This window comes from Miscanthus floridulus, chromosome 6, assembly GCF_019320115.1.
Source record: "Miscanthus floridulus cultivar M001 chromosome 6, ASM1932011v1, whole genome shotgun sequence".
NCBI classification, from domain to species: Eukaryota; Viridiplantae; Streptophyta; class Magnoliopsida; order Poales; family Poaceae; genus Miscanthus; species Miscanthus floridulus.
This window is the reverse complement of record NC_089585.1, coordinates 141,492,701-141,519,542: the sequence shown is the minus strand read 5'-3', so window position 1 is coordinate 141,519,542 and position 26,842 is coordinate 141,492,701. Positions and strand designations below refer to the sequence as shown.

The 26,842-nt window shown below is 46.7% G+C and overlaps 3 protein-coding genes and 1 pseudogene across 5 annotated transcripts; 3 read left to right on the top strand and 1 right to left on the bottom strand.

The window, feature by feature from the left end:
- Positions 1-154: 154 nt before the first annotated feature.
- On the bottom strand, positions 155-5,065 carry LOC136457155 (pentatricopeptide repeat-containing protein At2g26790, mitochondrial-like). 3 transcript variants are annotated; one of them, XM_066457199.1, is made up of 5 exons: positions 4,950-5,065; positions 1,338-3,938; positions 937-1,224; positions 715-801; positions 155-642 (listed from the first exon to the last, which is right to left on the bottom strand). In XM_066457199.1, the coding sequence occupies exon 2, from the start codon at positions 3,872-3,874 to the stop codon at positions 1,409-1,411; it is 2,466 nt and encodes an 821-aa protein (XP_066313296.1). In that variant the 5' UTR covers positions 3,875-3,938; positions 4,950-5,065; the 3' UTR covers positions 155-642; positions 715-801; positions 937-1,224; positions 1,338-1,408. The 3 variants fall into 3 exon arrangements, with proteins under 3 accessions (XP_066313296.1, XP_066313298.1, XP_066313297.1); XM_066457201.1 differs by having other exon boundaries at positions 155-603; XM_066457200.1 differs by having other exon boundaries at positions 1,338-3,920; positions 4,950-5,051.
- Positions 5,066-5,129: 64 nt separating this feature from the next.
- Positions 5,130-13,546, top strand: LOC136457156 (uncharacterized). The gene is made up of 13 exons (XM_066457202.1): positions 5,130-5,373; positions 5,459-5,610; positions 6,786-6,877; positions 7,010-7,123; positions 8,453-8,783; positions 9,644-9,823; positions 9,977-10,057; positions 10,256-10,474; positions 10,579-10,721; positions 11,277-11,443; positions 11,801-12,018; positions 12,202-12,294; positions 12,635-13,546. The coding sequence occupies exons 1-13, from the start codon at positions 5,211-5,213 to the stop codon at positions 12,824-12,826; spliced, it is 2,145 nt and encodes a 714-aa protein (XP_066313299.1). The 5' UTR covers positions 5,130-5,210; the 3' UTR covers positions 12,827-13,546.
- Positions 13,547-14,000: 454 nt separating this feature from the next.
- Positions 14,001-15,363, top strand: LOC136457162 (probable sarcosine oxidase). Its single transcript, XM_066457207.1, has one exon. The coding sequence runs from the start codon at positions 14,001-14,003 to the stop codon at positions 15,249-15,251; it is 1,251 nt and encodes a 416-aa protein (XP_066313304.1). The 3' UTR covers positions 15,252-15,363.
- Positions 15,364-16,141: 778 nt separating this feature from the next.
- Positions 16,142-17,826, top strand: LOC136457161 (uncharacterized; annotated as a pseudogene).
- Positions 17,827-26,842: the final 9,016 nt, after the last annotated feature.

Genomic DNA, 26,842 nt, shown 5'->3' with positions numbered 1-26,842 from the left:
GTCTTCAACAAAGCTGATGGTTCGGAATTTGAAGTCATAATTTCAATCGTGCCAATATCTTTATTTGTTGACACCAGACAGGTTACATGGGCAGTGTATCACTGGTCTTGTGATTATTTGTTTTGTCTCTACACGAAGCACAACACCTGGAGGCTGGAGTAATGTTATGAGCACTAAACAAGAGATTGTTGTATTAACTTCTCGAGGGACGGTGCACAATAGAGGTACATAAAAAGGTTACTTGACATGGATATTGATAGTCATATAGAGTGAGACCTGAGAGACCTATCAAGGGGAAATCGACTTGGCTCATGTAATAGCTTAGATGATTTGCGTGTGTTTTCTGTGCTCGATGTTGAGCTGTGAACCCTGTTAAACTGGACGAATGCTGTAAACGTTTTGTCTTGGTTAATGCTAAGGCTGGGGCAAGGCCCTTAAACTCTAAAAAAATCAAGGGGAAATCGTGATGGATTCTACAGATTACATGTATCTATCATTCCCATTATGTATCCGTATCTTGTCTCCTCGCCAGGTGTGATTTCAGAGTCCAGCTCATCCTTGGATACATCATCATTCCAGTCATCAGTATAATGCCGACATGGACTGTTAGGATGACACCAACATGGCATGGGCACAGGCCACCTGCATTTCAATGCAGTAATAGTTTATCCAAAACATTGTAACTGGCTTAATAGTATGTCTCAGGATGCCTACCTGTTTAACCGGACTCTGCGATCCCTGTCCAATTTCCAGAAAGAGGAACTACTGTCCTTCAAACTTCACCAGCCTCAGTGTCGAACACTGTAAATAGATTTATCACACAACATTATGCTTGACTAAAAATTGGAATCACCTCATTACAGCACAATGGATGTGGTGCAGCATGGACTCAGGAGCATCAAAAGTTCCCCATGGCACGGGACCCCGAGAGCTTACCTGTCTTCTCACTCTTGGTTGTCTGGGAACACACCACTAGTTGCAGCCACAAAACGGTCCAGTAAACCCTCAAATGGCATGGGTGCCAATGCCACAGCCAGCTTTGCCACGATGGTGTCTGCACAGCTCCACTGCTGGTCGTTGATCCGGATGCTGAAGGTAACTGCATTTTGTTCTCCTTGAGGACCCATGCGCTGAGAGAGCAGTCTTTCCATGCTCCAGGTGTCCGCCTTCCTGACATAGGCACACCGATAACCGAATCTGGTAGGATTCTAAGAACAAAAGAGCCTGCAGGTGGATAAATATAATTATATTGGATAACACAATCTAGCAGATACTAATTTTTTTTGTAAATTCATTCATGATTGACTTGTGTAAATATAATTACAAGAAAGTAGTACCTTTTCGTTGGCAGGATGCCCCTTCAGTCAAAATGGCATTCATCAACACAACCTTTAGGACATCACAGATATTAATGAACCTTTTGATGTCTCAAGGTTCTCTGATGTAATACTGAAAAGCTCAGTACATATGGCTTCATTCCCTTATCTATCATTTCTTGGAAAAGATCTTCAGCCTTAGCTATTTCTCCCTGGCTACAGTATCCATTTATAAGAGCTGTGTATGTGTAAACATCAGGGGTAAGTCCTTTCGCTAACATCTCATCAAACAATCCCCGTGCTTCCTCTAGATATTCTGCTTTGCACTGTCCATCAATCAATACTGTGTAACAGGTTACATCAGGTTCAATTTCCATATCTTTCATAGAGCTCAGCAACGCCTTATGCTTTGTTCTAAGAAAAAAGGTCCTCCTTTCTTTAGCAATGCCCTGCCACCCTTGTTGTAGGGTCTCCTTTAGGTGGCCATCCAATAGCACTGTGTATGCAACTACATCAGGCTTGATTCCTAAATTTATCATTTGAACAAATAATTCACATGCTTCTTGCAACCGACCAACCTTGCAATAACCATTCATCAGTACAGTGTATACAATGACATCACAAAGTCCTCGCTCAACCATATCGTGGAACCATAAGTGAGCATTGTGCATATCTCTTGACTGACAATAAGCTGATATAAGCTTGCTATATGAAATTACATCAGGAACAACATTCTTTTCAAGCATCATACCACATACAGTTGATGCCTCTTGAACCTTTTCATCTCTACAGAGGCCATTTATCAATTTTGAACATGACAAGTGATCCACCATATTTCCTTGTTTAGCAACTCTAAGAAAAAGTGTGTAAGCATGGTCAGTCCAGCCTGAGTGCAAATAACCACAAACCATAGAACTGTACAACACATCGATATTATCTATTCCCTTTTCTTCTACTATATTAAATAACACCTCTGCTTCGCTCAAGTTACCTCCTCTACAAAAACCAGCAATAGCTATACCATAGGTGAGTGAATTAGGCTCCAGCCCTTGATCCATCATGTGCTCTAGAAGGTCAAATACCTTCATAACAAGGCCATTCCTGCTATATCCACTGGACAATATGTTATATGTAACTATATCTGGTTTTATATTTGCCTTCAGCATCTGCTCAAATACTTGCCAGGCATTTTCTGTTTCTCCTTTCAGACAGTAACCGTTGATCAGGCATGTATAGTGGATTTTGTCTGGTACCAAACCTCCAGCCATCATCTCATTCAGTAGCTTAACTGCCTCATTCATGTTCCCAAGCTTGCAATAAGCATCCATAGCAACGTTATAAAGCACGCCATCAAGATGGACCCCTAAATCTCTAAATTTCTGGAAGTGCACAATAACTTCAGATATCATGCCTAACTTCCTGAGGCACTGTAGAAGGGAACCAACAATGTAACAATTTATCTCGATGCCATGGGATACCATGTCTTCAATATGATACCATGCCTTCTCTAGGTTACCCATTTTGCAATGACTATGAATGAGATAGCTATAGCCATATAGATCAGGGGTAGATCCATGTCTGGTCTTGATCTCCAAGACCTTTTCAGCCTCCTCCAGTTTCATTTCTTTGCATAGTCCATCAATTACCATATTATACGCGAAGGCTTCAATTGGAACCCTCTCTTGGGATATCTCTTGTAGAACAGCATATCTTCTTACCATGTTATAAGCTAGATTATACTTTCCACAGTCACAAAGGCCAATTATAAATGATGAGTATCCATGTACATCTAATTTCACTCCCATTTCAATCATCCCAACCCACACTTGGAATGCTTCGTCTGCCTTGTTTGCTTGAAAAAGCGATCTAGTGACTATGTTCAATGATTGAGCATCCAGTGTCAACTGAAAGCACTTCATTCGATCATAAGCTGCTACAACCATATGTGAATCACTGCTCTGAGATACAAATTTTAGCAGAAAGTTGCAAGCCCAAAGCGTTGGAACAAATCCAAGTCTGCAAAGGTGACAAAACATCTCTACTGTTTCTTGTGCATCGTGGCGGGTGGTGTATGCCTTGATTAAGCAATTGACTGCGTATGAGAGTACGTGAGAAGTGGCACATGTTTTTCTCAAGTGATCAATGAGCGGTAAGATTTCAGGGCCACCACTACCAGTTCCCGAGAGAATCTCACAAAACAAGGAAACCAGCATCTTCCCCTGGAATGAATGGGATAAAATTTGTATGATCTCTGAGTAGGTTGAGAAGTCATGGTGAAAACCAAGGCTATGTGTATCTTTAAAGTAGGCAAATGCAACTGCAGGTTTCCTCCTTAGACAGCGGAGTGTCTGCACAACACTGTCAGAGGTCAAAGACCGGTGTGATTTCTGGATAGGCTCATTATCAGGAGCAAAATTCAGCTTTTCATCACCGCTTGAGTCATCACACTGAACTGAAGTGGCGATCGTGGAGTAGGGGCAAGAAGGAACTTCCAAGGGGAAAAGCTTCCTGCGCCTGAAGCATTCAGCAGTACATCTGGGCCACCGCCGCAGGATCATTGGAGATATAAATCTTTCTGCTCCTCCTACGACCCATTAACCATCACTGATAAAAGAAATATGCCTGAATCAGAAAAGAAATAGACAAAACATATCAAATTTTCAGAGAGTTACCATTACTGAACAGGCAAACGTATTATTTGATTTCAATGCTGATTGCACATAACAGTTAAACCCAAGAGATGATTGGTAAAGAGACAGAACTTCTTGTGAATTCATTCATGTATCTCCATATAATAATAATAATGTTACACTAAACCAGCTAATCAGTTTAAACCCACCAAGAGCCTTCTCTTGTAACTGAGGAAATTAAGTACTTTGAGAATTTGCAGAACCAGCTATTTCCTGCATGCACTGTTTGGAGTTTCCTAATCCTGGCTAATTCACAGCATAAGTCCTTAAAGACCAGCCACATGAGAATTTTGTTAAGGTAATGAATAGTGACAGATAGAGCACCATTTCTCCATGAGGAAATTCTTTATAAAGTTGGTGATACAGATGCAAAGCGATGTATATCTAACATTGAAACATGTTATTGTTCTTCTAGTATGGTGACAATACACTGGAAACATTTGAGAACATGTTTTTACGATCAATAGCAAAATTATAATCTGCACACTGAGGCTAGAAATCTTACTAGAATTAAACTAAATCCATGGTCTTTTTTTTTCGTTAAACATAGTTCCAGTACTATTCTTCGACACATCTTTCTTAGTAAGATACTTTTCATGTAAAAGGAGCTTTGAAACCGAAACAATGGAGCTAAGCCCAATGAAGAAACAAGGTGGCCATGGTCATGCCGCACTGAAACAAATTCGGTATAATTCAAAAGTAACACTAGGAACTGACCTCAGTATAATCTTAATCTGCAAAAGAACAATACAGTACTGTGTTCTGCTAGCAGTGCTACTTGATCAAACAGTAATAATCCTAGAAATCATACTAGACTGATTCAATTCTTCGAGTGCATATGTAGACAGAGGCCGGGTGTGCAAGCAATCAAGCAAGCGATACGTCACACGACAGAGAGGACAGAGGAGGGGAGGAAGAGGAGGAGGGCGGCCGTGCAGCGGACCTGGTGTGGAGGCGAAGGGCGGCGCTGCAGCCGTCGCTCGTTTCCTTGCTTTCCCGTGCGCCGGCCCTAATCCTCCATTTGCCGTTGGATTGTTGTGACGCGCTCCTCTCTCTCTCTCTCTCTCTCCCTTTGTGTGTGCCTGCCTCGTGGGCCATAGGTGTCAGTAGCAGTGATGGGTGGACAAGGGGTTGGCTCAGGTTTCTAGAGTTTCTTTGAGATATCCTCTCTCAGCCTCCGCCTTCCTCCTCGGCGTCGGCGGCCATGCTGCTCCGCCTCCGCCCGCCGCCGCATCCGTCCACCGCGGCGGCCGCAACCCTCTCGTCCTTCCTCCCCTCCACATCCTTCCGCCGCCTCATCCCCTTGCCGCGCTGGCGCCCCCCTCCGCGCCGCCGCCTCTCCGCCGCCGCCACCGCCGCCGCCAAGGGTAAGGCTCTTCTTCACAGCTGTGACTGATGCTGGCGACAAAGGGAGAAGAGGTGCTTACTGCCAAATTTCTGCTGTTGCGAAAGATTCGAGCGGCCGGTTGGATCCGCGCCAGGAGCGGTACGACGTCATTGTGGTCGGAGGTGGCCATGCCGGCTGCGAGGCCGCCCTTGCTTCGGCTCGCCTCGGTGCGCGCACCCTGCTTCTTACGCTCAACATTGACCGGATTGCCTGGCAGGTCTGCCCTGAGCTATTTTTCAGTTCTACAGTACCTTTCTAGTGTTCGTTGGCAATGACGTAGTAATAACTTAGTCCTTTGCATCAACAAACCATGCTTCTTGATCCTTGATAGTAAATATTCTAGTCAAGTTCATGGCTGAGATTTTTTGAACATTGACTCCCGATGCCATATAGTAAAAAAAACAAGACCCTTATATGAAGAATTGATTCATCAAACCTTGTAGCACAGGAGTTGAGCAATGTGAAATCTCTCCTGTGATAGCATGTTTATAGGGCACAAATTCTATTAAAAAAATTATGTGATGTATGTGTATTTGATGAAAAGAAAATAGGATAATGAAAAACTCAAACTGTTCCAAGGTATGAATGTATGATAGCTGTGGACTAAATATCATCGGCAGTCCACCGAGGGGTATACCCACGATGGTAGATTGATCGGAGATGGTAGATTGATCGGAGAGGTGCGCGTGAACAGGAGCAAGATGGTGACAGAGACATAAGATTAGACAGGTTCAGGCCGTCAGCTCGACGTAATACCCTAGTCCTGTGTTCTGTCGGTTTGTATTGGCTATCGTATGAGATTGAATGTGTTTTGAGGGGGTCCCCTACCCACCTTATATAGCCCGGGGGTAGGGTTACATGCCGATCAGGTCTAAGTCTAATCGGGTAAGATACAATCTTTACAAGGAATCAAGCAGATCGGCATATCCTAATAGATCCTATGCTATCTTCAGGGTATCGCCAGGATGCCTTGCGGCGTGCGCCGCAAGTCTTCATCTTGTGAGCAGTGTCGTTTTTGAAGATTTTTACCGTCGAGGATTTGGATTGCCTGCGCATCCCTTTTTGCGCAAGCTTCTTGATTACTACGGGATTACCCTCATCCATCTGAATCCCAATAGCATTCTTCATCTTTCCATTTTCATCAATATATGCGAAGCCTATCTCGCTATAGATCCGCATTTCAATCTTTTCCGATATTTCTTCCACCTCAAATCCTTTGCTGGCTCCAAAATAGTGGGCGGGGCATATCTTGTGCTGCGGGATTTGATAAAGTATGTTGCATGTCTTAGAATGCTATAACTGTAAGGAAGCATCCTTTGTCAATGAATTGCATGTAAATTTTAATATTATAGGTGTGATTCTGCTTCCTAACTCATTTTCTGCACTATCCAGCCTTGTAATCCTGCTGTTGGTGGGCCTGCAAAGTCTCAACTTGTCCACGAGGTAGATGCCCTTGGTGGTGAAATTGGAAAAATCGCTGATAGGTACGAGTTCAAACGTCTTGTTGTCTGGAGAATGAATTTATCTACGAGTTCAAATGGCTGAGAGTTCAGACTTTGATTACTAGTGAATCAACAAAGATATCTTAGCATACTCATTGCATCTTCTTCTGATAGGTGCTACCTGCAAAAGCGTGTACTGAACAGCTCAAAAGGCCCTGCTGTACGTGCACTGCGTGCTCAGACTGATAAGAGAGAGTATGCAATAGAGATGAAGAACGTTGTGGAAAGGTCGGTGTATACTAAGTTGCTTTAGTCATAAGTTGCTAACTTTACTTGGATTTGTAATCTTGTCTGGCACCTCCAAAAGTAGTTAATGCTACATAAATTCTGAATATGCTTCATTTTTCTGACCTCATTTAAGTTATGTTAACTTGATCACCATTTCAGAGCTTCTTAGGTTGTACTCACAAAATTGTGATCTTCTTTAGTTTGAACTATATCAAAATGACACCTTCACAAATTTGGCATTACTGGATTAAGACCATGGTTCTGCATGGCTAGTCTTAAGTCCTCAATTTAGTAAAAAAATCTCTCAAGGTAGAGGTAAATATTTTAATCTTCTGACATAAGAGTTTATTATTTTTTTCTGCCTGCCAAATAATTGAATAGAGTTTAACTTTTGTCATTGTATGCTGACAGTGGCGGAGCTCGTCTAGTTTCACGCCTAGGGCCACTATCAATTATTAAAGCATGCATACCGCCCACACCGAGTCAAAATACCGATCGCACTGAGTTAAAATACCATCTGCATGAGATCAAAATACCAATATAGATATAACTAATCTAATTCATAATAATAAATATACAAATATTGCTCTAATCAATTAATCATTCATTGAATTTTTAGATTAGAAAGAGTTCAACATTTAAAATAACATTAAAATAGAACTTGATTGAAGAAGGGGAAATTTACCAAGTTCCAAGCCTCCATGGCTCAGGTGCTCAGGTGTCTTGTCGCATTCTGTGGGCTGTGACCCTGCTCTGCTACAGTGCTGCCTCATACCGTGACGCGGCCAAGGCGAGATGCAGGTAGCCAGCTCGCCGCTCGCCTGCTCGGTGCTCGCTAGCCAGCGCAGCTATGTCTAGGAAGTCCACTCACCCAACACGGAGCGCAGACAGCCCCTAGCAGCGGACAGCGGCGATGGCGGTCAGGGATTAGCCGGAGTAGGGAACTAGTGCAGCACAGACTGCAGGAGAGGGAGAGGAGTTGCGATTCGGCGGACACGACGGGGACGGGAGCTGCAACCCGTGACTCAGAGATGGCGGCGCTCGTGGAATCATGCCGACTGGAGTCGCGAGGGTGGAGGCACTCCTGCTCTCTCTCACTGTGACTGGGCCGGTTGGAGTAGAGGATTTAGCCCAACGCTTTCCAATTGGCCCAGAAATTTCCATACACTATAGAAGGTATATATTTTGGGCCACGCCTAGGGCCACGGCCCTAGTGGCCCAAGGCCCATATCCGGCCCTGTATGCTGATGTTTACTGTTGTTGATTGCATGTAATTTATTGTGATAGATTTCACATTGCTTATTGACTATTCCATGTACTATGCTTCAGCACAGAAAATCTTTTCATTAGAGAAGCAATGGCTACAGAGGTTTTGATTGGAAAAAATGACAGCGTTGAGGGTGTTCGCACTTTCTTTGGCATGGACTTTTACGCACCATCTGTTGTACTTACCACCGGAACATTCATGAGTGGTAAGATTTGGGTTGGTAGGACATCAATGCCCGCTGGGCGAGCTGGAGAGTCAGCTTCTCATGGACTTACTGAAAACTTGCAGCTTCTGGGTTTTGAAACTGACCGCTTAAAAACTGGTACACCACCACGAATTGATCGCAGGACAGTTGATTTTTCTGGATTGGAACCCCAGCATGGTGATGAAGAGGTATATAGTACACAACAGAACTTTCCCACTTATATTGAGAAATGCAGATTCAATAATGTAATAGCTTTTCATTACTGTCTTTTTTATTCATTTTGTATTTGCATGTTAAAGCAAAGAACAAGATCAGTACTTTCAAATTAAATGCTGCAATTCTGTATCATCAGGTATTCCCTCCGGTTCAATAGTTCTTGTCGTTTTGGACATTGACATGCTCTTCAAAATATAACTTTGACTATGATTTTCATTATTAGAGTACATACAACAAAATAGCAAATATGTCTGTTTCTTAAAGTACTTTGCAAGAGTACTCTATACATGTTGTCTTAGTATCTTCAAACTAAATATTTGAAAAGTTATTGATTGTAAGTTCTAAAATTTTGACCTCAACATTGTCCAAGACGACAAGAAAGCTGGAGGGAGCAGCTAGTTATAGCAACACCGTACTTTTGAAACGATCCAGTTATACTGATTTCTCTCTAATTGGTCATTTGTAGGAATGAGTTTCGTAGTTTATAAATCTTATAATAAAGTATGCCATGAACTGAGTGTTCCTTGCATGTGTAAGATCAAAAGAAGCCTTGAATTAAGTATACTGGCAGACTTACAGTGAACAATTTATATGCGTTCACTAGCTGATCCCACCCTTTCGACCACATGGAAGTGTATTCTCCCACAGGAGTTTTACGACATTTCCTGCATCTTGTATACGCTGTAAACCTTACAGGTTTCCACCCATATGGTAAAGGAAATCAGTTGCATTTTTAGAATGTAGGGCTTGTCAGGATGGTTAAGCTTGAAGTCAAGTTGCTTTTGTGTTACACTTTTTTTGGGGAATAAAAGGATGGTTCCTCTTGAAACAGGTAGGTTGGTTTAGTTTTGATCCTGAATTTCACATCGAGAGAGAACAGATGTGCTGCTATCTAACACGAACTACAAAAGAGACGCACCAAATTGTTATAGACAACTTAGATGAAACACCAACTTATGGTGGCTGGGTTGAAGCAAAGGGACCAAGATACTGCCCGGCAATTGAAGATAAGGTACTGTATAATGGACCTTGTTGGTTTGTTACATGGCAATCTTCTTTTATTTTGATTATTGGATTGTTAACAAAACTTGTAATTTTCATGCAAAAAATTAAGTACTATACCTACAACAGCTGATGTACTCACTAACCAAGGTCTTTGTTGCAGATTGTAAGGTTCAAAGATAAAGAGTCTCATCAGATCTTTCTTGAACCTGAGGGTAGAAGTGTTCCTGAACTATATCTACAGGTATGTTCCTCCTTCCCTATCTCCATTCATGATTCTCCCCTTTTTCTTTGGTCAACATTGTCATATATTGTGCTTCTTTTCTGTTTGTCCCCATCTGTATCTGTATGTGGAAGTATGTCTATGTACTTTTGCTAACCAAACCCTTCTTTTTTTAGATGAGAAACCTATTACTTATGATCATTTATACATCTTTATTAGGGCTTTTCTACTGGGCTTCCTGAGAGATTGCAATTGTCCCTTGTGCGAACTATACCAGGGCTGGAGAACTGTCTAATGCTAAGGCCTGCATATGCAGTTGAATATGATTACTTACCTGCATATCAATGCTCAAGATCACTTATGACAAAGAAGTTTGAGGGTTTATTCTTCTCTGGCCAGATAAATGGAACAACGGGATATGAAGAAGCTGCAGCTCAGGTTTATTCATTGTTCTTGCTCTGTTCTTCATGAATTAATTGCAGTTCGTATGGTTGGTTGAACTAGATTTGCTGGATCCTAATCTTGCTGATTGCTATATATAGGGTATAATTTCTGGAATCAATGCAGCTAGGCATTCTAATGGGAAATCATTAATTATTCTTGAGAGAGAAAGCAGTTATATAGGAACTCTTATTGATGATCTTGTTACAAAAGATCTTAGAGAGCCCTATCGCATGCTAACAAGGTATGGAATTTCAGTATAAAACATTTTTATTATTCATGCTTAAATAACTGACGCTGAAAAATAGTTTTACTCCTGCAGTATATAGTAAGCCTGAGCAGTGTTATGTAATATTTGTGTTCTTTAGTTAATAATTGAGTTTATCTTTTAAGAGGAAGTATTAGGTGCATAACTGGACAAGAGTATATTGGTGCACATATGCATAAACTCAATCTCATCCCTCATCCAATATGAACGGTCCAAGTGAGAGGTGGGAATTCCCTCATCCTCTTGTCCACCTTTTAACTGGATTAGATCCAGTTAGGCCTAAATGAGCCCAAGAGGGGATGAGAGAACTCCCACCTCAGCTTTGAGCCACTTGGATCCAAGGAATGGGATAACGTTTGTGATTCTGAATTCCTGTAGTCTACAGATATACACATGGTTTTATTTTGGTAACACAAAATTACATGCTGAATTCTTTGAATTTTATGCTGTCTAATTCAATATGGCTTCTGTGTTCATAAATTTCTTAACCTTTTCCCCTTTTTTCTTTGTTTTTGCTGGGGCATTTTCCAGTCGTTCAGAACACCGGCTATTACTTCGAGCAGATAATGCTGATAGTCGTTTAACCCCTTTGGGACGAGAGATTGGTTTAATAGATGATAGACGCTGGGAGCTTTATCAGTCAAAGCAAGCCCGCATCAAGCAAGAAAAAGAACGGTTGAAATCTACAAAAGTTCCAGGTGAGCATCATATATTTTCTTAGCTAATGAATAATGACATACTTTTGACATACTGCACCATTCATATTGTTAGATGTCCTAGAATGCATGCATTCAAACTTTTTGACTGCAAATTTACATAAAAATATGTAGACTTTATCATGAAATTACATAAGTAGATATGTAATCACATTTAAGAGTTTTGGTAACATATAATTAGAAAGATAAATGGTCATATGAATTTATTGAAGAAAGTTGATGTCTTAATTGAAAGGTTGACTGCACATGTACTAGAGAATCATGTGTTTTGACTGTAGTTAGTATATAAAATGCTGTTAGCATGGTTCACACGCTCTAGCTCCAATGTTCTGTTATCAGGAGGTGAATTTGCTGCTGAAGTTACTGCAGTATCCAACCAACCTGTAAAGGATTCATCTACACTTGAAGCCATACTAAAGAAGCCACATGTACAATATAAACTCCTTGATAAGCATGGATGTGGAAACGAAAATTTATCTCGAATTGAGAAGGAATGTGTAGAGATCGATATCAAGTATGAAGGTTTCATCGCACGACAACAGAGTCAATTACATCAGGTAATTGCTTATGGTTATGCGATTTTGTTCTGGAGTAGATTTGTGAGGGAAGTAGAACTGCTACAACAATGGTACATAATCATTCAAGATGTCCAACAGTAATGCATTATGCATGAGTTCATTGTTTTGTTTATTTAATTGAAAAGGAAGCTAACTCTTTGTTGTTTGTTTTTCTCTGTTAAGATTGTAAACCAAGAACACAGGAAACTTCCTGAAGATTTGGATTACCACTCAATGACAAATCTATCACTTGAAGCTCGGGAGAAACTTTCCAAGGTAAGTTCGGATATGTAAAAGGAACCTTATGAAAGATAACCTGCAACTAAATAAAAAGCGTTCAGCAGTTCTCCATTTGTTAAGAACATGTTTTTTTTTTGGGGGGGTGGGGAGTTCCACCTGCTTTGGGATATGTACATGAACCAAGCATTCTGCAGTTGTCCATTTCAACTACTAGGCCACATCTTTTCTGAAACTTGGAATCATGTGCAAGAACAAGGTCAAAGTAGACCATATAGACAGTACTGCAGTTACATCTTATTCCATTGTAATAATGTAGATTGGGAGCCAATTTTGTGGTCTCATCTTATCTTAATTGTACCCTGTGATTCATCCGTAGGTGCGTCCACAAACAATAGGTCAAGCTAGCAGAATTGGCGGTGTGAGCCCAGCAGACATGACAGTTCTCCTCATTTGGATGGAGAGCAACCGACGCATGGCTAACCACAGGAGACAGCAAGAGCAGCTGAGATCAGCTGCAGTCGAGGCGGATGGTTCTTCAGAGGAGGTTGTCCATGCCAGCACTGCATAAACGGGGGAGCTTCTGGCCGATTCATTCAACTGAACCAGGAAAAACAAATTCAGTGAGGCATCCAGGGATTCTGCGTGTTTTTGGTAGAGCGATGCAGGAGGCGCAAATGCATGTATGCCTTAAGAGTTTTCAATACTATACAATGAGAGAACAGATTGTAAAGAATGGCAACAACCGCAATGGAGAGCTCTCTTTGTTAATCTGTGTAACATGGCTTCTAAAAATACTCCTACATGGAACTGAGATATGATGTCTGCATATATCTAGCTGTATCATCAGAATGTACGTGGCAAAGAAGAGAACGCAAGGAAGTACATCTGGGGCCTCTGCTCCTTCGCCCCCCCTAATACTGGGAGGAAATAAACGCTGACGAAAGATTGAGAAGCATGTTAAAGGAGGCAAATTTGGTTTTTACTTTCTGAGACATTACTTGCTGATCTACTGATGGATGTTCTTATCTTATTCGTTCGTGTCTTTTTTTTGTTGTTCTGAATAGGGTTCAAGTTCCTAGCCTAGACCAGTCTGTTCAGAGACGTCTCTCCATGTGTTGTTCTGGTGCAGGAGGCTGGAATGATAGACGACCTGTGCGTCGTCTCAGCTCAGTGATCGACAGCGAACATGCTATCTGCAGGTCTACCTATTATTTTGGCTTGTATAACAGGTTGGATTGCCAAATGCTTGCCTGCTGTTTTGACTATTCTACTAATTCCCTCCATTTGTATTTACTTGTTAGTAATTTTTTACTGTAGTAAATTTGATCATATGTTTTTTCTTCTAAAAAATTTTAGATACTTTAATGTACTATATAATACTAATGAAGTATGTTCATATAACATTAATAAAGTATGTTCAATAAAGAATTATATATATGAAAACTTGATATATCTAAAAAAAAAAAATTTATAGAAAAAATATATGATTAAAATTACTACGGTAAAAATTCGGTGGTAGTACATGTTGGACACAGCAGCCAACAGGTGAACAGAGCAGCAGGCCCAAAGTCCCAATCAGCAATCTTGTTGTTTTCCGGTCAGGTCACGGTCACGTGTCTCCAGTCACCACCCACCTCCCACAGTCCCACTGGACTCTCACTCCCCGAAGCAGCAGCGGAAGCCTATCTTTTCCCCCTCCTGCCGTACTTTCGTTCCAGCTTGCAAAGCGCTCGCGAGCAGCCATGGCCGGCGCCGGTGCACCCGCAGCTCCCCAGGCCGCTCGCCCCGGCTTCGACGTCATCGTGGTGGGCGCGGGCATCATGGGCAGCTGCACGGCGCACGCGGCGGCGTCCCGGGGCTCCCGCGTCCTGCTGCTGGAGCGCTTCGACCTGCTCCACCCGCTGGGCTCCTCGCACGGCGACTCCCGCATCATCCGCGACGCCTACGCGCAGCCGCGCTACCTCCGCATGGTGCGCCTGGCCCGCCGCCTCTGGGCCGCCGCCGAGGCCGAGGCCGGCTACCGCGTCCTCACCCCGACGCCGCACCTCTCCATGGGCCCGCGCGCCAGCGCGGCCCTCGCCGCTGCCGTCGCCAACATCGGCGCCGAGGAGGTTGTGGCCGACGACCTCGGCAGCAGGTGGGGCGGCGCCTTCGCCTTCACCGTCCCGGACCCGTCCGACGGGTGGGTCACCGCGCTCAGCGACCACGGCGGCGTGCTTAGCGCCACCAAGGCCGTGGCCATGTTCCAGTCGCTCGCCGTCGCGAAAGGCGCCGTGGTCAGGGACAACACCGAGGTCGTCGGCATCGACAAGGCGCCCGAGGGCGGCGTCGTGGTGAGGGCCAGCGGCGGCGAGGCGTACCACGGCGCCAAGTGCGTCGTCACGGTGGGCGCGTGGGCGGCCAAGCTACTAGGCTCCGTCTCCGGCGTCGACCTCCCCATCACGCCGCTGCACACGCTGCACCTGTACTGGCGCGTGAAGCCCGGCCAGGAGCAGAGCCTCTCGGCGAGCGCCGGGTTCCCGACGTTCTCCAGCTACGGCGATCCGCCCGTGTACGGCACGCCGTCGCTGGAGGTCCCGGGGCTCATCAAGATCAGCTGCGACGGCGGCCCGCCGTGCGACCCGGACTCCCGCGACTGGCTCGCCGGCGACGCGGAGGTCACGGACCGGGTGGCCAGGTGGATCCAGGAGGCCATGCCGGGCCACGTGGACGCCGCGGGCGGGCCGGTCGTCCGGCAGTCGTGCATGTGCGCCATGACGCCGGACGCCGACTTCGTCATGGACTTCCTCGGCGGGGAGCTCGGGCGGGACGTCGTGGTCGGGGTTGGGTTCTCGGGGCATGGATTCAAGATGGGCCCCGCTGTGGGGAGGATCCTGGCGGAGATGGCCATTGATGGTGACTCCAAGACGGCGGCAGAGGCTGGCGTCGACCTCGGCTTCTTCCGGATCGGCCGCTTCGATGGCAACCCCATGGGAAATGCCAAGAAGGATTAATAGTAGGGAGCCCCTGCTGCCATGTACTGTAGGAGTGCGTATCTACGGAATTCTTCTCGACGGTAGATGCATTGGAATTGAAATAAAATAAAATGTGGACAAGTTTTTATCCCATGTAATGTTGAACTAGCATTGAATGGAACTTCGTAGTAATGTTAAGGCCAAATTTTACCTTACCATTGGCCATTGGTGAAACAGATACAGCGTTGCTATCTTGCTGTGACGAACAAAACAGTCCAAGTTGCTGTTACAACTCCTTTTTTTAAAAAAAAATACAACCGTATTACGAGGCAAGTATTACTCCTGTTTCGTATTACTCATGTTCACGTATTCCATGAACTGTCAGGTGCGGTTGCCACTACAACTGTCTGGGCTCCTAGTCAGCAGTAGTGGCTGAAGAATAGGCTGAGGTCCGGATCCGGAAATTTATCCAATGTCATGCATATATCTCATCCTGCTCTCTCCCTCTCTTATCCTTATTATCGCCAAAGGGGAAAAAACAGCTCATCTGCTCCCTGGATATATCTTCACCCACACGGCTTCACTGGTTCTCTTGCAGAAAAAAAACAAACACAGATAACAATATATGCATACCAAACCTTACTTTTAGAGATTTACCAATCCTGAATTTTTATTGCTTATTATACAACTGCTCAAAATTAGAGGAAGGGATTAAAAACAATTTCAAATCCATTCAAATAAATACACCATACAAATATTTTAAATGGAAAAATTACTAAAAATTATTTCAATATTAAAGATATTGACGTATTTTTTCCTATATATAAACTTGAGGGCCCTATCTTACAAAAGGCCCAGACGGTGTTATTTTACATGGGCCGCGCAACCCAACTTAAAAGGCCGACAACAGAATGCTCGTTCCGGGCGGCCCCACCATCCCAATTCCATCCTCGGCAGTCCCCAGTTCCCACCACCACCCGATCGCCGCGATGCAGCCGGAGCCGCCAACGCCGTCCGGCGGCACGACGGCGCTCCGACCGCGCGCCGACGTCACGGAGGGCCTCCCTCGCCACGACGCCGTGTTGTACTGCCCGTCGTGCTGGGCCTACCTCCAGCCCCCGGGGTCCTGGATCCGACGCGAGCCGCGGTCCTGGATCAGCGCCACGCCGGGGACGGCTGGAGAGGTAGCGAGCATCCACCTGGGCCGCGTGCGCCGCCACATCGCCGGCCTCGGCCTCACGATCGCCGCCGCGAGGTTCGTATCCACCGACCCCTGCCCCAGGCGCTTCGACCTCCGCATCCACCTCCGCCACGAGCACGAGGCGCTCAAGACGGATCCGCAGCCGCAGGCGCACGCCGTCGAGCTCACCGCCCACGACCGCCTCTGCGACGCCTGCGTCCGGGTCCAGGCCGACCCGGACCAGTGGCCTGCCGTCGTGCAGGTGCGCCAGCGCGCGTCGCCGTCGTCGTGCTGCCGCCGCCGCACGCTGAACCACGTCAAGTCGCTGCTCGTCTTGTACTGCGGCAAGGACTCGTTCCTCCGCGTGGACTGGGACGCGGACGCCGGGGTCCTCCACGTGCACGTCGTGTCGCGCGCCCACGCCGACCGTTTCGTCCGCTTCGTCTCGGCCGTCGCGCCCGCCCGCGCCGCCGGCACGGCGCGGCGACAGCTCGTCTCGCGCGACGACGAGGGCAGCCCCTACAGCTTCCACGTCATCTCCGTGGACATCTGCCCGGTCTGCGAGGACGACCTCGTCCTCCTGCCCGCTGAGGCGTCCCGCGCCCTCGGCGGCCTGGGGCCTCTCGTCCTCTGCATCAAGGTCACCAGCTCGCTGGCGCTGCTCGACACCGGCAACATGCGCGTCGTCGTGGTAGGCGTGCGAGCGGTTCAGGCTCGGGCCCCTGCTCGGCCGCGGCCGCCTCGTCGAGTACGTCGTGCTCGGCGTGCAGCACGACCCGTCCGGCCACGTCGCGGCGCTCGGCACGAGCTTCATGATGTCGTGGGCGCAGGTCGCCCGCGCGTCGGACGTGGGCAAGAAGGACGCTGCCGTCTTCACCGGGAAGACGCACCTCGGCTACGATCTGGAGCCCGGGTGCCACGCGCTCGGCTACGACCTCTGCGGCGGCAACGCCTACAGCCATGGCTTGGAGAAGTATGGGCAGAGCCACAGGTTGCCAGCTGCGGTGCTTACTACGAGGTACTACGACGTCGAGGTCGAGGACGAGGACTGGGAGGAGAGCGCAGGCGAGATTCAGGACGGCAGGGAGGGAGGCTGCGGCGGCGAGATTGAAGAGGTTGCCACGGCCATTGGATGCATGGACCTGAATCTTGTCGACGACGAGGACGCCACCATGGCACCATTTGATCGGCTCTGAGTAGCGGGTTGTGACGTCACCTCGTGCTTGCTACTTGCTAGCATCTTTCCAATGGTTCTGCCTGGCTGTGCTTATGATCTTGGGTTTTCATGTAATTCTCGGTTACAATAGTTCAGTACTTCAATGTATGCTAGCTCTGACTTTACATGTTAGTTCAGTACTTCAGTGTATGTGTATCCTGCTCTCATTTTACCTGTTATTATCTGATCTGCGTGTCTTTTGAATGCTTGTCCAATTCAGAAATGCTGTAAGCATCTTTCTCATATACATATTAAATTTTAATTCTTCCGTTTTTCCCCCTCCACACGTTCTGTACTTTAGATATCTGAACAACAAATTCTGGATTCGTTGATAGTTCAATGAGTACAGAGCGCATATTTTTACTTTAAGTGTGCATTTTTTTCTTTCTCGGATGCACGGGAGAACTACACATCATTTTAGATTAAGAAGGAAAAGGTCTAAATGACCTGTACAACTCTATAGGGGCAAAGAAGTTTAAAAAAAAAAGATTCACCAACGAACCTTAACCACTTATGTCAGTTGTGACCTTGCACTTGCTGGCAAGCATTCGGTTATGCCTTTGGGAACCATCAGTAATTTTGATGTTTGCATAATTCCCAGAAAATTTTAATAGTTTAACGCATACATAGCAATATGCTTTCTCTCATTGCATATAGTTTTGTAATTTCCGTATTTAAGTGGATTTTGAATTGTCTCCTAAGTCACAACTCACAAGCAAAACAGAAGAACAGTCTGAAGGAAGCATTGGTAACAGTATTTTTTTAGAAAAAAAAAACAGATAACACGTAACAGTATTTGGATTTCACTTTTTAGGGCCTAATGGTGAGCGCCGAGGAGAAAGAATCATTTTCTCATTCGAAATACAAAACGATTCGAAGGATGAACCTCAGATAATGTAAAATCAGGGTAGCATTGCGTATCAAAGATATGCAAAACTTGTTCAGATATTAGAATCATAGGGCCTTGTGGAGGGAAATAAAAAAGGGAAGAATGACTCAAATTTAATCATTTGATCAGGAAGATGCCTACTGCACAAGTAATTCCCGTTCAATTTGATTCCGACTTGGAAAAACATTCAAATATCAAAAGACATGCATATTAGATACACATGTAAAGTCAGAGCAAGAATACAGATGTATTACTGGAAGACAAGAAGCACAGCAGCAATCATAACATGATGATCCTCGCAAGTCGCAAGTCATAACCGGTCAAATGGTATGCAGTAGGCACTGCCACCTGAACACCTTATGCAGGGGGAAAAAAAGAGAGCCATTTTTAACTTTGATCTAACCAGAGCAGTAGTACGAATTGAATTGACCAAAAAATATTCCATAACAAAAGCGTTACTCCTAGCATTAGTGCATGCATAACATAGTACAAGCATAAATAACAGCTGAACATATAGAGCCAATATGCAAGCATTGAAGATTACATAATATACTCCCGAGTCCAGACATATATAATAGCTGAATACATAGAGCTACTCCTACCAGTTCTATGCAGGCATTGAAGATTTAATTAGATAATACGGCTACCAGCTAGTGCCACAGATTCAAGGCTTCCATTCCATATTAATCATGATCATTAGAAGCCATCTGGAAGAGAGAAATTGTTTTTGAGTTCAGTTCCCACGCTGGCGGATGATGTGGAATGTCCACGACGTAGTTGCAGAGGACCTGTGTTAATGTGTACGGTGGGCCATAGACAACACCTGTTTCCAGCAACTCTGGTTCTTGTTCCTCAATGCCAACTTTGTAGATCGCATGCTCCCCAAAAGAACCAGCCATTGGGAAGTAGGCGCAGTTGGCCTGAATGCCCTTGAACATGTTGGCGTCAACAGCAACGCACCTGACTGCAAGGAATAGAGCTAGGTTACCGATGCTCTTGACCTGCTCCATCACATTCCCAGCAGAATCGATCTTGAAAACAGCCATGCCACGGCGCCGCTTCAAGACCGCCAACATATCCCCTCCAGGGACTCTCACCGCGTAACAACGGCAGCGCACGTCGGTGGCGAGCTGGTCGAAGATCTTGTTGGCTTTAGAACCAGAGCAACTGTTAACGTCGGCGCATTTGGCGGCCGCTATCAGAGGTAGGCTGCTTGCAGGACATTTGGAGTGTCTCTGCACAGAGAAAGAGGGGCTCCGGGGGTCTGCCCAGTACACCTTGTTGCGACAGTTGAACTCGACGGAAACCAAAGCGATGTTAGCCAAACTGTCGCACATATCATGTAATCTTTTGTTTCTTAGTTAGTTAAGATATGCATTAGCTAGGATAGTGGGTGGATCTGATTCTTAGGTGTACAAGATCAGATCAGGCCCAGAGTCCATGGTCGACCCGCGTCATGCCGTCCACGGCGCGCACCGCTGAGCAACGGCGCGGCGCACTTTGTTCGGATGACGTGGGGTGGGTCGTATGTACCCAGGTCTGTATCTAGACACTATATATACATGAATATAGAGACCAGGCAAGCTTCGTTGCGGGCAGCGACATAATACTTTGTCTTCTCGCGAGTTCATTCGATCTGCTCTAGATCTTGCTCTTGCCGCGGTCACCGCATCGACGCCGGCGTTCACGTTCAAGCCTGGGAACAACCATCGGTTCCATCAGTGGTATCGGAGCCGAGAGGTCGTCGGAGGAGCGGTGTTCGTCCGAGAGGAGAAGGAGGAGAGTTCGTTTGGTGGTTGGTCCACCGCATCCGAAGAAGAAGTCGTGAACGCCATCAACCGCCATGGGCAGCAGCGGTGAAAAGAAGGAAGAGCTGATGGAGAGGGCGTGGAATCAGGCGTCAGGAAACCTGGTGTGGCCGATGCTAACCCGATCCAATTACCAAGAGTGGTCGGCTCATGTGCAATGCAATCTCGAAGCTATGTACTTGTGGGACGCAGTTGAATCTGACAAGGTCGAGCAACGGCGAGATCGGCTCGCTCTGGGCGCCATGATCCGTGGTGTCCCCCCTGAGATGCACTCAATGTTGCTGAACAAGAAGTCAGCCAAGGAGGCCTGGGAGGCGATCAAGTCGATGTGTCTGGGTGCAGATAGGGTGAAAGAGGTGAATGCACAGAAACTGCTAGCAGAGTTTGAAGCAATCTCGTTCAAATCGGGCGAGACAATTGAAGACTTCGCAGTGAGAATTGGTAAAATTGCAACCGATCTCAAAGGCCTAGGGGAGACGAGTGTTGATGATGCTTGTGTCGTGAAGAAATTCCTCAGAGTTGTGCCACCACGTTATAATCAAGTTGCAGTCACGATTGAGATGTTTTGTGATCTCAAGACCTTGTCGGTGGAAGAATTAGTTGGTCGTTTGCGTGCAACAGAAGATCGGTTTGAGTCCGTCGTGGAGGAAGTGACCAACAAGCAAGGGCAACTCATGATGACGGAGGAAGATTGGGCGGCGAAGCACAAGGCTTGGATGGTGACAGATTCGTCATCATCAGGAGGCAAGGGTGGCGGTAATGGCCAGTATGCCAAGAAGAACAAGTTCGGGGGGCGAGGAGGCAACAACGGTGGAAACTGTGATTCTCGTGACTCCGGTGGCAAGGAAGGCACGTCCTCAGGCACGCCACGACGCAAGGGACGTTGCAACAAGTGTAAAGTTTATGGCCATTGGGCCAGAGAATGCAAGAAGGCAGGCAAGGAGGTGACAGATGTAGTCCATCATGCCAACGCCGACGCTGATGCACAGCCAGCACTTCTTGTCGCACAGGTTTGTAACCTGGTGCGAACCACCAATGTGACGTCTCCCCATGTGTTCTTGAATCAAGAATGCGTGATCCCGTTAGATTATGAGGAAGGGTCGTGGGTGCTGGACACTGGAGCGACGAACCATATGACAGGATGTAGGGCTGCACTAGCCAGCCTTGACGAGACGGTTAAGGGAGCAGTCAGATTTGGTGATGGGTCCAAGGTCGAGATCTGCGGGATCGGGGCGGTGACGATCGCCGGCAGAAACCAGGATCATCGCGTGCTCTCTGAGGTGTATTATATCCCATCCTTGAAGTGTAATATCGTCAGTCTTGGTCAGCTGGAGGAAGGAGGGTGTCGTGTCAAGATCGAACATGGCATCATGAAGGTGTTCGAGCACCCTCAGCAAGGGATCCAAGACCGAGGTGTGTTGATCAAGGCAGAACGCAAGAATCGGCTCTACATCATGAAGGTGAAGCTGACGACACCTATATGCTTGGTGTCAAAGATGAACGACATCGCGTGGCTCTGGCACGCTCGGTATGGACACTTGAATTTCAGGTCTCTACGCAAGCTCGGTGCTAGGGAGATGGTTGTGGGCATGCCGGTGATACGGCGTGTTGAGCAAGTCTGTGACGGATGCGCGTTGGGCAAGCAGCATCGCACGCCCTTCCCCAAGGCTTTGGCGTATCGCGCATCCGAGGTGCTCGAGTTGGTGCATGCTGATCTGTGTGGGCATGTCACCCCGCCCACACTAGGAGGGAAATCGTTTTTCCTCCTCATCGTCGATGATCATAGCCGCTATATGTGGCTAGAACTGATGGCCACCAAAGATGAAGCACTGCTGTACTTCAAAAGGTTCAAGACGGCGGTGGAGTTGGAATCAGGGAGCAAGCTCAGAGCGTTCCGTTCAGATCGTGGTGGGGAATTTAATTCTGGCGCGTTTGTGACTTTTTGCCAGGATCATGGGATCAAGCACAATACGACCACATCGTATACTCCGCAGCAGAATGGAGTAGTGGAGCGACGTAATCAGACCATAGTCGAGATGGCACGGTGTTTGCTGAAAAGCATGAGCGTTCCAGCTCGTTTTTGGGGAGAAGTAGTCCGGGTGGCAGTCTATTTGCTAAACCGATCGCCCACGAAGAGCCTAAGTGGCAAGACACCGTATGAAGTTTGGTATGGCAAGAAACCAGGAGTCAAGCATCTTCGCACATTTGGCTGCGTAGCTTATGTGAAGCGAGTCGGCCCTGGGATCAACAAACTTTCTGATAGGTCAGTGCCAGGGGTGTTCCTCGGTTATGAAACGGGTACAAAGGGCTATCGAGTGTATGATCCAATGAAGGATAAATTGATGGTGAGCCGTGACATAATCTTCGATGAGCAGACGACCTGGAATTAGGAGGGAAAGGAAAGCAGGACGCAGGAGCAGACGGAGACGGCGGCGCCCGAAACCTTTTTAGTTCAGTACTTTGACAGTACTGTTCTTGGTCCGACAGTAGGACCTAAAGCAGACGAAGGGGTGTTTTCAGAAAACGGTCAGGGGGAACCAGCCTCGCCTGCTGCCTCAATTCCATCCGGGGGGTGCCACACCTCCACACATGCCACCACAACAGCAGATACAATGGGCAACTCCTCCCATGCATGACAGTGATTTCTCTGATGGGGTACCACTTCGGTACAGGACTATTCCCAATCTGTTAGATACGACAGATGAGGTGCAGGGGTTCGAGTACAGTGGCCTCTGTTTGGTTGCTGCTGAAGAGCCAAGGACAATAGAGGATGCTGTCAGAAGAGTGTTGGAGGAAGGCAATGGAGTTGGAGATGACGGCAATTGAAGACAACAGATGCTGGGTTGTCAGTGATCTCCCTCCTAAACAAAAAGCAATTGGCTTAAAGTGGGTTTTCAAAGTCAAGGACCCAGATGGAAACATTGTCAAGCACAAAGCACGATTGGTTGCAAAAGGTTATGCTCAGCGTCAGGGAGTGGACTTCGATGAAGTGTTTGCTCCAGTTGCTAGAATTGAAACTGTAAGAGTGTTGTTGGCACTTGCAGCTCATGGTGGTTGGGAAGTTCATCATATGGACGTGAAATCTGCTTTTCTCAACGGTGATCTGACTGAAACTGTCTATGTGCAACAACCTCCAGGTTTTGTTGTTGGCAAAGGTGACAAGGTTCTCAAGTTGAAAAGGCCTTGTATGGTCTTAGGCAAGCACCTCGAGCATGGAACTCAAAGCTTGACAAGGAGCTTATTGCTCTCGGTTTTGTTAAGAGCAAGTTGGATAATGCTGTTTATAGGAGGAGCGGCAGGAACTCTTTCCTTCTTGTGGGAGTATATGTGGATGATTTGATTATCTCTGGTCCTAGTGTTGATGAGATCAGAAAGTTCAAATCAGAGATGATGAAGAAATTCAGGATGAGCGATTTGGGGCTTCTTAGCTATTACTTAGGGATCGAAGTAAAGCAAGGAGAGGGACATATTACTCTAAGTCAAGGTGCATATGCTCTCAAGATACTTGAAGGGGCAGGCATGAAGAACTGTAACTCCTATGACACACCTATGGAGTGCAGGCTCAAGCTCAGCAAGAAGAAGGAAGGGGATGCAGTGGATCCAACAGCGTACCGCAGCATAATTGGTAGCCTCAGGTACATTGTTAATACTCGACCAGACTTACCATATGCTGTCGGAGTGGTGAGTAGGTACATGGAGGCACTAGGAAAGGAACACTGGGCAGCTGTGAAGCATATTCTGAGATACTTGAAGGGTACAGCAGGATATGGCTGCAGATATGAGAAGGGAGCAGAGCTGAAACCAATGCTACTTGGTTTTAGCGATAGTGACTTTGCAAGAGACGTTGAGGACAGGAAAAGCACTACGGGTGTTGTTTATTTCCTCGGCAATAGCTTGGTCACATGGTCATCACAAAAACAGAAGACTGTGGCGCTCTCATCTTGCGAAGCTGAGTACGTAGCAGCGGCAGCGGCAGCTTGTCAGGGTGTTTGGTTGAGCCGGCTAATCGCATATATGATGGGAACAAAAGAGGCACCAGTGAAGCTACTCATGGATAACATGTCCGCAATAGCGCTAAGCAGGAATCCGGTACATCACGATCGAAGTAAGCATATCGATACAAAATTTCACTTCATCCGTGAGTGTATTGAGGAGGGCAAGGTGGAGGTTGATCATGTTGGGACTGCCGGGCAGCTCGCCAACATACTCACCAAGTCGCTGGGGCGCGTGAGATTTGTGGAACTCAGGAGTGCTCTCGGAGTGGTGCAGGTGCAACAGATTTGAGGGGTGATTTGTTAGCCAAACTATCGCACAAGATATCATGTAATCTTTTGTTTCTTAGTTAGTTAAGATAAGCATTAGCTAGGATAGTGGGTGGATCTGATTCTTAGGTGTACAAGATCAGATCAGGCCCAGAGTCCATGGTCGACCCGCGTCATGCCGTCCACGGCGTACACGGCGCGCACCGCTGAGCAACGGCGCGGCGCACTTTGTTCGGATGACGCGGGGTGGGTCGTATGTACCTAGGTCTGTATCTAGACACTATATATACATGAATATAGAGACCAGGCAAGCTGCGTTGTGGGCAGCGACATAATACTTTGTCTTCTTGCGAGTTCATTCGATCTGCTCTAGATCTTGCTCTTGCCGCGGTCACCGCATCGACGCCGGCGTTCACGTTCAAGCCTGGGAACAACCATCGGTTCCATCAAGCGAGGGTGGGTGAAGGTCCGATGACATCAGCAGTGAACAGCCATGGTCTGGCCGGCATTGGCACGGCGAAACAGATGAAGGAGCCGGTGAAGGGGTTTAGGATGCGCACGCAGGAGTGCTTGGACGTGGCAGAGTCCTTGGCCGCCATAACAAGGAGACCACCGGTGGTGCTCGTGACCTAGTCAGCCGCGGAGGAGCGGCGGGCTCCTTCGGAGGAAGCGGCCAGTGGCAGCGTTGACAAAGAGGCACGAGTCATCGTCGTCGCGGCGAGCGTAGTGCTTCACCTCGTCGAGCATAACCCACTGGGTGGGGCGGAAGCGAGGGTCATGCTGGTTCATCCTGGGGTCGGCGGTGATGGAGCGCCAGATGTGGCAGATGGCGCCGAGGTCCATGCAGTAGTCGATCCGCCCTGTTAACTTCGCTTATAAGCCATATTTTTTCAGCCAACGAATAATATTTTTCTCTCACAACAAATCAGTCAACAGTACTTTTAGCCATGACTTATCAGCCAAGCGAACATGGCCACTGGAAGCGAGGACCAGCCCTGCACATGGCAAACGTAATTAACGTGTGATTTCAAGATTATTTTGTTGCACCAGGATACTCCTACAGTCAATAAGAACTTTACAGTCAATTGTCGCATATAAAAAAAATGAAAGGTTCATAAGAACTACAGTCAATACGCGAAAATATTTTGTTGTACCAGGAAACTCAGGATCAAACTCACTAGAAAATTTTCTAGTTGTCATTGCTTTTAGTCATGCTTCTTTCCTTTTTCTTTAACCGCTTCCTTTTATAACGAAATGCAGAGCAAGAGCATAGAATAGAATACAGATATTACTTAATCCAGACACCATCTAGAAAGTGTCAACTAATTAAGAATATTGACAATCCCAGTTGCGGAATCAATTATAGTTTACAAGTCTACATCTAACAGCTATTGCCAACTTACAGTTCCACAGTGCGGGCAAACCTTTGGTGCGGCAGTTGCTGTAGCAGTAGCTGGTGCTTGCGCCGTCAGTGTGGCCTGCTCGCCCTCGGCGTCGGCGACGCCAGCCGTGGGCTTCGCCTCCTCTACATTTGTGCCCGCCGTGGCCTCCTCAGCTTCAGGTTCCGGCCCTTCCGCGCCTGTCGTGGCCGGCATTGGCTAGCAATAGCAGCATGCCGCCCGCGCCTCCTTCAGATCTGCGTCCAGCAAGGGCGAGCAAGCCTTGGCCGACGATCTTGCCCTCCTCCGCGACTGCAAGGCACTGGCAGATGGCGGACGGGAGCGAACCCTAACCGAGCGCACGAGCGAGAGCGGCGATATAGATGGGCAACGGGCCAGACCGGCCCCCGATGGCTATCGGGCCGACAAGGCACGCGGGCCTGGCCTTCGGCCCAGATACGACATTATAGGTCTTTTTTCGTGCCGTACCAGTCCGTCAGGCACGGCAAAATTGCCGGGCCGTGCCAGCCCACAGCCCGGTACACATGAAGCACCTCAAAAAACTCATCTCCTTAAACATTTTCACAGTACCAATCATCAATCATCATTCACAGTTTCAAATTTTAAATATTCACATAATATCAGATTGATCAACTCATAGTTTCATATTTCATTCATCAACTAAGAACATCAATAAGACTAACTGAAATCAGAATCAGAGGAAAGCACTAGAGAAGACAGAAGACTTAACAGAATGAGCTATTTATGCAATGCTGCCTCATTAAAAATCTTTCTAAGTAAAACTCGCCCTTTGAGAAACCCTAGAAAGAAAAAAAGAGTGTAGCAAGCTCTAAATTATGTTAATTAAGTTACAAACTATTGTTCAAATGCAAATG

Bases quoted from the DNA above. Each gene is read 5' to 3' on its own strand.
- LOC136457155 (XM_066457199.1), bottom strand. From the start codon at position 3,874: ATGATCCTGCGGCGGTGGCCCAGATGTACTGCTGAATGCTTCAGGCGC.
- LOC136457162 (XM_066457207.1), top strand. From the start codon at position 14,001: ATGGCCGGCGCCGGTGCACCCGCAGCTCCCCAGGCCGCTCGCCCCGGC.
- LOC136457156 (XM_066457202.1), top strand. From the start codon at position 5,211: ATGCTGCTCCGCCTCCGCCCGCCGCCGCATCCGTCCACCGCGGCGGCC. The intron at 5,374-5,458 runs GTAAGGCTCTTC...CTGTTGCGAAAG, and splicing joins CGCCACCGCCGCCGCCAAGG to ATTCGAGCGGCCGGTTGGAT. The intron at 6,878-7,009 runs GTACGAGTTCAA...TTCTTCTGATAG, and splicing joins ATTGGAAAAATCGCTGATAG to GTGCTACCTGCAAAAGCGTG.